This window comes from Cajanus cajan, chromosome 11 (genome assembly GCF_000230855.2).
Source record: "Cajanus cajan strain Asha chromosome 11, NIPB_CcT2T_4, whole genome shotgun sequence".
NCBI lineage: Eukaryota > Viridiplantae > Streptophyta > Magnoliopsida > Fabales > Fabaceae > Cajanus > Cajanus cajan.
The window spans coordinates 34,521,548-34,533,318 of record NC_138527.1 but is presented as its reverse complement, the minus strand read 5'-3'; the positions used below and the strand labels follow the sequence as shown (position 1 = coordinate 34,533,318).

General features: G+C 32.7%; 1 protein-coding gene across 1 annotated transcript; it reads left to right on the top strand.

The window, feature by feature from the left end:
• The first annotated feature begins 3,816 nt into the window (after positions 1-3,816).
• On the top strand, positions 3,817-9,113 carry LOC145953517 (uncharacterized). The gene is made up of 7 exons (XM_083067491.1): positions 3,817-4,846; positions 5,186-5,307; positions 5,424-5,483; positions 5,641-5,763; positions 5,887-6,081; positions 6,316-6,381; positions 9,087-9,113. Exons 1-7 carry the CDS (start codon positions 3,817-3,819, stop codon positions 9,111-9,113), a joined length of 1,623 nt encoding a protein of 540 aa, XP_082923617.1.
• The last annotated feature ends 2,658 nt before the right edge of the window (positions 9,114-11,771 follow it).

The following is an 11,771-nucleotide window of genomic DNA, read 5'->3' as shown; positions in this document are numbered from 1 at the left end:
CCTACTCACTTTTTCTCTATTTCCCTCTTTCTTTCTCTTTCACTTTCTCTTTCTCTCTCTCACTCTCTCTTTCTTTCTCTCACTTCTCACTTTTTTTTAAAAGTTCTCTGTCCAATTTTGTTTTTTCGGGTTCCTATTGAATGTGTTGTTGTTCCGTTCCTATTTATAGGCCCGTTGCCATGCACATTTCTTCTTTTATATTTTATTTTTATTTTTATTTTTTACTGCGCACCATCTTATCTATATTGTGCACCTTATCTATTTTTTACCTTATCTCTTCAGAATCGTACACCTTATCTCTTCAGAATTTACTATTCTATTATCCCTTCAGAATTTACTATTTACTATCCTATTATCATCTATCTTATCATTATATAATACACCTTCGTGAATGCATCTTCAAAAATTACTATCATATTATTATTTATTTCGTGAATTGAATTTGTACATAATTAGCACCTTCGTTCATAATTAACACCTTTGTGAATTGAACTTGTATACAATTAATTATTATATATTACAGAATTATCTATGACAGGAATTCATCGATAAGATTAAAAAAAATTATTTAATTACTATTATTTATTTTAATTATAAAACCCCTTTAATAATCTCTATAAATATTAAAAATAAATAATAATCAATTATTAAAATCTCTAAAATATTCTATAAAAACTCTTTTTATTAATTAATAACTTTAAAAAATAATTTTCATAAATATAAAAATAATAATTAACTATTGTATAAAATTTGGGATGTTACATTGCACATGAAGAGAACTTCTAACATTAGAATTACAGAGCTTGAGCTAGTTCGTATAGAGTAACATGAAGGTTAAGGAATCAAGGAAGAGACCGTTTGGAGACAATAATTAATAGATGTAAACACAAATAATACAAAATTTTCGTCCCCCAAAAACACTAAAAGCCAAAATAATGCTAAGGGGAATGTATATCGCACAAGTTATTGTCCATGAAACTCTTCAAGGCGAACAAAAGATCATCTTTACGACATTTAGCAGGGACCCTAAATATCCTGAGAATTCAAACCATTCCCAAAGTATAAACCATCAAGAATATTGTATATTACCAAAACTAAAACAATAGGTAGTTACTTGGTAAAGAAAATGCACATGTGCTTACTTTAATGATTTTTGGAGTCCCTGGAACGGGCTTAGAACGAGCCATTTTGCTTGCAGAACGGCTTGTTCTGCTTTCAAAACGGCCCGTTCCAGATTCGAAATTTGCCCAGTAACAATAAAACTAGAGACATGATTAGAAGAGAATGTTACATTGATATTGTAGTCTTGCAAAGAAAACGAGAAGCTGAAGACTTTAGATGAGAGCGCGAGAGAGTAAAGAAAAGAATGGAGGGATAAATGAAAGAGAATGGAGCCAAAGATCAAAGAGAATGGAGGGAAAGGGAGAAATACTAAGTTCTGACATTTTTAACATCGGCTATCTATGAACCGATTTTGTATGTAGTTTTTAAAATCAGTTATTTAAGAGCCGATTTTAAAAATTACATACAAAATCGGTTCTTAGATAGCCGATGTTAAAAGTAGTACTTTTAAAATCGGCTATTTAAGAATTGATTTTAAAATTAGCCACTTTTAAAATCGGCTATTTAAAAATTGATTTTAAAAACTACATACAAAATCGGTCTTAGATAGCTGATGTTAAAAGTAGCACTTTTAAAATCAACTATTTAAGAACCGATTTTAAAAGTAGTATCAGAGACCTTTTAAAATCGGTCATAAAGTAGCCGATTTAAAAAGTAATGTCATTATTTACAAAATTGTCACCGCCGTCACTTTTAAAATCGACCACCTTATAACTGATTTTAAAACCCCGATTCTAAAAGTGATTTTTGTGCTAGTGTTTTAGTTCCTTAAATTTAAGGTAAATTTTGTTTTAGTTCATCAAATTTAAAACTGATGTAACATCCTAAAATTTTATTTTTATGTATTGGGATTGTTAAAAGGATTATCATATTTTTTTTATATGTATTTTACTATTTATGTATACGTATTTTACTATTCACGTATACGTATTTTTGAATAGTAATATATGTATTTTTGAACAGTAAATCCGTGGACGAACAGTAATCTCGTGAATGCACAGTATTTTACTATTAATATTATTTTAATGAATAGTGCATAGTAAATATAATATTATTTTAATCTGCATAGTAATTCCAGAATTTCTATAAATAGAGGCTAGGGGCTGAAGGAAATTCATAACTTGAGATAAGGAAATTCCGGAGGAAGAAAGAGAGAGAGAGAGAAGAATCTAGAAAGAGAGGAGGTTCTGCTCTAGTTCCGGTCCTAGTTAATAAAAAAGAAGAGGAAGTTCTACTCAAATTTCTATTTAATCAGGTACGGGGGAAAAGAGGGTTATTTATATGTAAAATACATGAGGGTATTGGGTAGAATTTCTTAGAATAACGTTTGATTTATGTGAATGGACGGCCAAGCCTCCTATTGATTTAAAATTTGGAATTTATGTGAATGGACGGCCAAGCCTCCTATTAATTTCTAATTTGGAATAATTAGGAATTTTACTGTTATTCTATTAACTTTTGTGTTAATGAAAGTTAATTGCTATATTACTTGTAAGAATGAAGAATATTGATATAATATGCTTGAGGGGTATGTAGATCTTACTTTGTTAAGTTTATTTGTTATATGGAATTATACATGTGTTATAAATTTGATGAGATGTTGTATGATTGTGATTGTGATGTCTCACATCGATGGCTAGTATGGCACGACTCTGTATAAGTGGTGTTACAGGGAAGGCGTGACCCTAGCATGGTGTGAGATGAGAAAAACAGTTAACACCACCACTTATGTCAGTTATGGCAGCCCTGACATAGGGTTAATTGCAAGAGATTGTATTGATTGTAATGTGATTGTTGTTACTCACACTAAAGGATTAAGGATGATACGAACCCTGTGTGGTGGATACTTCAGGGACGAGCGTACTCCTCGTAAATCAGGGATGATACGAACCTTGGGTAGGTGATGCTTCAGGGACGAGCGTACCCCTGGTATGGTGTGAGTAAGGGAGGCAATTAACCTGTATCACTTGTGTCAGATGTGGCGAGGTCTTGGCATAGTGTTAATTGTGATATTGATGAACATGAAAATGATTTTATGATTGTGAAAGTGACATGTATAATGGTTTGTGAAATGGTTGAATATTTGATAATTAAATCTATATACGTTTATATGAAATAAACAAGTTGTTATAATAAATTATACTGTGATGTGTTTGTATGTGTTTTGCATATAGATAATTTTTCTTTTCTCACCGTATAAATTGTGGATATTTTTAGGTGGAGAGGATCCAGCTGCAATTGGTATATAGTATGTCAGCAGTTTTATTTGGGAAAATGCTCTGATAGTGTGACATCGGGGCAGAGGATTTCTAGTTTAAGATATTTATGAAAATTCTGTAATATTATTTTGAAAACAATTTTAGAAACTCTTGTATTTTAGGTTTGATATTTCTATTAATGTGGTGTATTGAATTTTTGTTATGTGAACCCTTTTACCAATTTCAAAAGTTTATTTTCTTTAATTTTGTTACACTATTTCGATATATGTTTTGGGGTAGTAAGGGTGTCACATTTAGTGGTATCAGAGCAGGTCGATTCAATCGGCCGTGAGTTATGAGTCTATTGTGCTTGTTTGATAAATGAATGTTGTAGTAAATTGATTGTTGAACATATTGATTTGTTAAAACGACAATTGATTAAAATTGTTGTTTTTAAAGCATAATTGTTAATTTTTCTGGGAGGACAGAAAAAACAATGGCAGGAGGTAGAAATGATCTTGCAATCGCCGACGCTCTGCAAGCAATGGCTCAGGCTCTTGGTAATTTGAACCAACGACCAGAAGTTGATTGGCTAGAAAGATTCCAGCGAAATAATCCACCAAGTTTTCGTGGAGGCTATAATCCTGACGGAGCTGCTGACTGGATATTTGAAATTGAAAAGATATTCCAAGTCATGGGATGTCCTGTGACGCAGAAGGTGACTTTGGCTACCTTCATGCTCTCTGGAGAAGCTGGTATCTGGTGGCAAAGTACTTGGCAAAGAATAATAGCCATAGGAACCCAAGTAAGTTGGGATTCTTTCAAGCGGTTATTCTTGGAGAAATATTTTCCCCGAGATGTAAGACACAAGAAACAGGTAGAATTTCTTGAGTTAAAACAAGGAGAAGATTCGGTGGCCGAGTACGTGACTAAGTTTGAAGATTTGGTGAGATTCTGCCCTATGTACGACGGTGTGGGCAATGAGGAGGACAAATGCGTAAAGTTTGTGAGCGGTCTTCGCCCAGAGATTAAACAAGTGTTCAATTATCAAGGGATCACGCACTACCATGAATTGGTAAACAAGTGTAGAGTTTATGATGAGGACAACCAAGCTAGGGTAACTCATTATAAAAGTGGAGGACCAATGAGAAATAATAAGTTTGGTTCATCCAATAAAGGTAAACCTTATAACAAGCCTGCTGGAAATGCGAATACTAAAGTGAATAATCAGGACTTTGTGCAAGGAAACCAAGCTAGCCAACTTTCTGGAGGTGGAAATCGGAGTATTGTTCCACACAAAAACTGCTATAACTGTGGAAAGTCAGGTCATAGAGCAGCTGAGTGTCGGATGCAAAAGGTACTGATATGCTTCAAATGCAAAGCAGAAGGACACAAGGCTAATGAATGTCCTCAGAATAGGAAAGAAACAACAGAGATTGAAGGGAACGCTAACAAACCTCAAACCACAGGAAGAGTATTTGCTTTGAGTGGTGCTGAAGCTACTCAATCCGAGGACTTAATTCAGGGTATGTGTTTCATTAATGGAACTCCTTTAACCGTTTTATATGATTCTGGTGCAACTCGCTCTTTTATATCACACGCATGTGTGTCTAAGTTAAAATTACCTGTCTCTTCCTTATCTTTTGAGTTAATTGTCGAAACACCCACTAATGGTTCTGTAATTACTTCTGATGTCTGTCCAAAATGTCCTCTAACTATTGAAGGTAGAGATTTCCTGGTTGACTTAATTTGTTTACCTCTAAGTCAACTAGATGTTATTCTGGGTATGGACTGGTTATCTTCCAATCATGTCCTTTTGAACTGTGCTTGTAAATCTATTGTTTTTGGTGAACCTGTTGAAAAAGTGAGTAAGGATTATTTGACTGGCAACCAAGTTAAGGTGTCTATGCAAGCGGATGCCCAAGTGTACATGTTGTTAGCTTCTTTAAATTCTGAGAAAAATGTTTCAGTAAATGAACTGCCTGTTGTATGTGACTTTTCGGATGTCTTCTCTGAGGTGTCTAGCTTACCACCTAGAAGAGAAGTAGAATTTTCCATAGATTTAGTTCCAGGAGCAGGACCTATTTCTATTGCACCTTATAGGATGTCACCCATAGAGTTAGTGGAACTGAAAAAGCAAATAGAAGAATTGTTGGAGAAGGGGTTTGTGAGACCTAGTGTATCACCTTGGGGAGCACCCGTACTCTTAGTCAAAAAGAAAGACGGTAGCATGAGATTGTGTGTGGATTATCGCCAGTTGAACAAAGTGACCATTAAGAACAAATATCCATTGCCTAGGATAGATGATCTTATGGATCAGTTGGCAGGTGCTTGTGTGTTTAGTAAGATTGATCTTAGATCAGGATACCACCAGATTAGGGTTAAGGAAGAAGATGTACCTAAGACAGCCTTTAGAACTCGCTATGGACACTATGAGTATCTAGTAATGCCTTTCGGTGTGACAAATGCTCCTGCAATTTTTATGGACTACATGAACCGGATTCTTCATCCATACTTGGATAAATTTGTAGTTGTCTTTATAGATGACATACTAGTTTATTCCAAGACTAAAGAGGAGCATGAGGAACACTTAAGGGTAGTACTACAAACTCTCAGGGAGAAACAACTTTATGCTAAGTTGTCCAAGTGTGATTTTTGGCTAGAGGAGGTGAGTTTCTTAGGACATGTAATTTCAAGTGGGGGAATAGCAGTGGATCCATCTAAGGTTGAGGCTGTGCTTAATTGGGAGACACCTAAGTCAGTTAGTGAGATTAGGAGTTTCCTTGGATTAGCTGGATATTATAGGAGATTCATAGAGGGATTCTCTAAGTTAGCATTACCTTTGACAAATTTGACTAGGAAAGGGGTTGTGTTTGTTTGGGATAGTAAATGTGAAGATAGTTTCCGAACCCTTAAGGAAAAATTGACTAGTGCACCTGTTTTAGTATTGCCTGATCTTAGTAAGACTTTTGTGGTTTACTGTGACGCTTCTAAGATGGGTTTGGGTGGTGTATTAATGCAAGAGGGTAGGGTTGTATCTTATGCATCCAGACAATTGAAGGTACATGAGAGGAATTACCCCACCCATGATCTTGAATTAGCAGCTGTGGTATTCACACTTAAGATTTGGAGACATTATTTGTATGGTTCAAAATTTGAGGTGTTTAGTGATCATAAGAGTCTTAGGTATTTATTTGACCAAAAAGAATTAAATATGAGGCAAAGGAGATGGTTGGAATTCCTTAAAGACTATGATTTTGATCTTAATTATCATCCAGGAAAAGCTAATGTGGTAGCTGATGCCTTGAGTAGAAAATCTTTGCATTTGTCTTCTCTTATGATTAGAGAGATGGATCTTTTGACACAATTTAGAGACTTGAGTCTGACTTGTGAAGTGAACCATAATAGTGTAAGACTAGGTATGACTCGGGTGACTAGTGAGTTGTTGGGGGAAATTAGAGAAGCACAGTTAATGGATTCATTTCTAGAGGCTAGACGAAAGGATATAAGACAAGGGATTGGAGAAGAATTTACCTTGGGTGCAGATGGAGTGGTAAGATTTAAAGATCGAGTATGTGTGCCTAGTAACCCTACACTTAAACGACTGATACTAGAGGAAGGTCATAAGAGCAAGCTTAGTTTTCATCCAGGAGCAACTAAGATGTATCAAGACCTAAGGAAGATATTCTGGTGGCCTAGGATGAAGAAAGATATAGCTGAATTTGTGAGTGCCTGTCTAGTATGTCAGAAGGCTAAGATAGAGCATCAAAAACCTTCAGGACTACTTCAGCCTTTGAGTATACCCGAGTGGAAGTGGGATAGCATTTCTATGGACTTTGTAGTTGCTTTGCCTAGGACTAGGAAAGGGCATGATTCCATTTGGGTTATAGTTGATAGGTTGACCAAGAGTGCACATTTTCTACCTATTAACATTAGGCATTCTCTAGAGAAATTGGCTAGATTGTACATTGATGAAATTGTGAGATTGCATGGGATACCATCTAGCATAATTTCAGACAGAGACCCTAGATTCACCTCTAGATTTTGGGAGAGCCTACAACAAGCCTTGGGAACCCAACTGAGACTTAGTTCAGCATATCATCCTCAAACTGATGGTCAGACTGAGAGGACTATTCAGTCTTTAGAGGATTTGCTTAGAGCCTGTGTTTTGGACCAAGGAGGAAGTTGGGATAGCCTTTTACCTTTGATAGAGTTTACCTATAATAATAGTTACCACTCTAGCATAGGTATGGCACCCTATGAAGCCTTGTATGGTAGGAGGTGTAGAACTCCTTTGTGTTGGAGTGAGCCTGGAGACAATGTCATCTTAGGACCTGAGATTGTGCAACAAACTACTGAAAAAGTTAAATTGATACAGGATAGGATGAGGACAGCTCAGAGTAGACAGAAAAGTTATGCTGACAGAAGAAGAAAGGATTTAGAATTTCAAGAAGGTGACCATGTATTCTTGAAAGTCACTCCGTGGACTGGGGTTGGCAGGGCATTAAAATCCAGAAAACTTACTCCTCGATTTATTGGTCCTTTTCAAATTCTTAAAAGAGTCGGCAATGTTGCCTACCAAATTGCTTTGCCTCCTAATTTGTCAAATCTTCATGATGTCTTTCACATTTCTCAACTTCGAAAATATATCCACGATCCTTCGCATGTGATTGAGTCGGATCATATTAAGGTTAAGGAGAACTTGACGGTGGAAGCTACCCCGATAAGAGTCGAGGATCGAATGGTAAAGCAACTTAGGGGTAAAGAAATTCCTTTGGTAAAGGTTATTTGGGGAGGAGCTATACCTGAAAGTGCTACTTGGGAATTAGAGGAAAAGATGAAAGCTTCATATCCATTTTTATTTGCATCAGGTAATTTCGGGGACGAAATTTCTAAAAGGAGGGGAGTAATGTAACATCCTAAAATTTTATTTTTATGTATTGGGATTGTTAAAAGGATTATCATATTTTTTTATATGTATTTTACTATTTATGTATACGTATTTTACTATTCACGTATACGTATTTTTGAATAGTAATATATGTATTTTTGAACAGTAAATCCGTGGACGAACAGTAATCTCGTGAATGCACAGTATTTTACTATTAATATTATTTTAATGAATAGTGCATAGTAAATATAATATTATTTTAATCTGCATAGTAATTCCAGAATTTCTATAAATAGAGGCTAGGGGCTGAAGGAAATTCATAACTTGAGATAAGGAAATTCCGGAGGAAGAAAGAGAGAGAGAGAGAAGAATCTAGAAAGAGAGGAGGTTCTGCTCTAGTTCCGGTCCTAGTTAATAAAAAAGAAGAGGAAGTTCTACTCAAATTTCTATTTAATCAGGTACGGGGGAAAAGAGGGTTATTTATATGTAAAATACATGAGGGTATTGGGTAGAATTTCTTAGAATAACGTTTGATTTATGTGAATGGACGGCCAAGCCTCCTATTGATTTAAAATTTGGAATTTATGTGAATGGACGGCCAAGCCTCCTATTAATTTCTAATTTGGAATAATTAGGAATTTTACTGTTATTCTATTAACTTTTGTGTTAATGAAAGTTAATTGCTATATTACTTGTAAGAATGAAGAATATTGATATAATATGCTTGAGGGGTATGTAGATCTTACTTTGTTAAGTTTATTTGTTATATGGAATTATACATGTGTTATAAATTTGATGAGATGTTGTATGATTGTGATTGTGATGTCTCACATCGATGGCTAGTATGGCACGACTCTGTATAAGTGGTGTTACAGGGAAGGCGTGACCCTAGCATGGTGTGAGATGAGAAAAACAGTTAACACCACCACTTATGTCAGTTATGGCAGCCCTGACATAGGGTTAATTGCAAGAGATTGTATTGATTGTAATGTGATTGTTGTTACTCACACTAAAGGATTAAGGATGATACGAACCCTGTGTGGTGGATACTTCAGGGACGAGCGTACTCCTCGTAAATCAGGGATGATACGAACCTTGGGTAGGTGATGCTTCAGGGACGAGCGTACCCCTGGTATGGTGTGAGTAAGGGAGGCAATTAACCTGTATCACTTGTGTCAGATGTGGCGAGGTCTTGGCATAGTGTTAATTGTGATATTGATGAACATGAAAATGATTTTATGATTGTGAAAGTGACATGTATAATGGTTTGTTAAATGGTTGAATATTTGATAATTAAATCTATATACGTTTATATGAAATAAACAAGTTGTTATAATAAATTATACTGTGATGTGTTTGTATGTGTTTTGCATATAGATAATTTTTCTTTTCTCACCGTATAAATTGTGGATATTTTTAGGTGGAGAGGATCCAGCTGCAATTGGTATATAGTATGTCAGCAGTTTTATTTGGGAAAATGCTCTGATAGTGTGACATCGGGGCAGAGGATTTCTAGTTTAAGATATTTATGAAAATTCTGTAATATTATTTTGAAAACAATTTTAGAAACTCTTGTATTTTAGGTTTGATATTTCTATTAATGTGGTGTATTGAATTTTTGTTATGTGAACCCTTTTACCAATTTCAAAAGTTTATTTTCTTTAATTTTGTTACACTATTTCGATATATGTTTTGGGGTAGTAAGGGTGTCACAACTGATCTTTTCGGTTCTTATAATTTCAAAAAAAAATCTTGTTTTAATTTTTATACTAAATGTTTTTAGGGAATTTGTCAAATATTGTCACACAAAATTTACCTACTAGTCTCTTTGTTAGTAAAAATATGATATTAAACTCAGCTGATATTATATAACTATCTTAATTCATCACTTTAGATGTATTATTAGTGACTTACGAGACTAAAATAATATTTTTTAAAATTACAAAGGCTAAAAAAATAATTTTAAATTTGAGATATCAAAAAGAAATTTACCCAAATTTGAGAGATTAAAAATATATTTAAACCATATATACATATATACATACATACATACATACATACACACACATGTATATATATGTATATATATATATATATATATATATATATATATAGTTGTATGTGTATCCAAAAATTGTTTGCATGGTAATCTTAGGTAACTAAAATTATGTTTTTCGTTGCTTAATTGTTGAACTGTAAAGTGTAAGATCTATCAGGTTGTTACAATTTTTATTGATTAAATTATATTTTTAGTCTCTTTACAATATTTAATTTGCAATTTTAGTCTCCAAGTTTAAATTCCCAATTTTAATCTCTCAAGTTTATAAAATTCGTAATTTTAGTTCTACTATTAAATGATTATTTTGTTTTCTATTAAAATTGTAATATTATCCATGAACTAACATTAAGCCATTTTTACCTCATAAAATTAGTAAAATAGATTAAAAAAATGCTTTAAAAATGAATTCTAAATTATAATTTAACCTAAAAAATATTAAACATTAATTATTACATTATTTATTTAATTTTATATCATAGATAATATTATAATTTTAATGAATATTAATTATATATTTTTAAAATGGGAAAATAAAATTATAAATTTAAAATTAATAGACTAAAATCACGAATTAAATATTACATGGTGAGAAGTTCAACTTAATTTTTTCTATTATTGTATTATAATGTAATGTATTTGAAATTTTTGACAATTTGTTATTAAAAGTCAATGCATTTGAAACTTTTGAATGTTGTCAAATGTCGAGCATAATTAATGTCACATTCTTTTCGATACTCAATTTTCTTTTCAATGTATTTTCATTAACTCAAACAACTTTTCTTTTCATCATTTTTTTAAACCTTCTGTTTTGTACACGAGAACTACATGAGAAATAGGAAAAAGAGTGAAAATAAAATATAGAAAATTAGAGGTTGTAAATAAAAGGGTACGAACTCTACCCTGTTTTTTTTTATTTCCGCTCTAAAGTGCGCAAAAATAAATAAGAAAAATGTATGAAGATTTTGTTTCATAGATTACAAGTTTATTTTCAAAAAATATAAGCATGAAAATATACTCTTCATGTGCTTTCCTATTTTTTAACTTAAAAAATAATTTTAAGATTTTTTTTAATTTCTCTTCTTTATTTCTTTCCTTTTTTATTCAAACAATAAAATCTTTTCTATATCTTATCGATCTATTTTCATTCACTTATTTTTTTTCTCTATTTTTTTTTTATCTATTTCTTTTCTTTTTATAAAATAAGTCTTAAATGAGTTATAGAAATATTAGTGACATATTTTTAACACACATCCCATTATTAATTATATTGTGTTGAAAATTATAAAATTATGAATAAAATTGATTAAATAAGAAGTAAAATCCAAACTTTTGATAAGCTTCAATTAATAATAAAGAAAATGTCTAAAAAAAAGTGTTACTTTTTTTTTTGTTATTAACATTTCTAAACATCTAATTTAATTATTGAATATAGACAAGTACAACTTATTACAATACAAATAAAGATAATAGGCTTTTTATTGATGTGTAACTTAGATTTACT

Excerpts from the sequence above, each read along its gene's own strand:
- LOC145953517 (XM_083067491.1), top strand. The coding sequence starts at position 3,817 with ATGGCAGGAGGTAGAAATGATCTTGCAATCGCCGACGCTCTGCAAGCA. Across the intron at positions 4,847-5,185 it reads ATCCGAGGACTTAATTCAGG|TGAGTAAGGATTATTTGACT; the intron begins GTATGTGTTTCA and ends CTGTTGAAAAAG. Across the intron at positions 5,764-5,886 it reads ATGGACACTATGAGTATCTA|ACTAAAGAGGAGCATGAGGA; the intron begins GTAATGCCTTTC and ends GTTTATTCCAAG.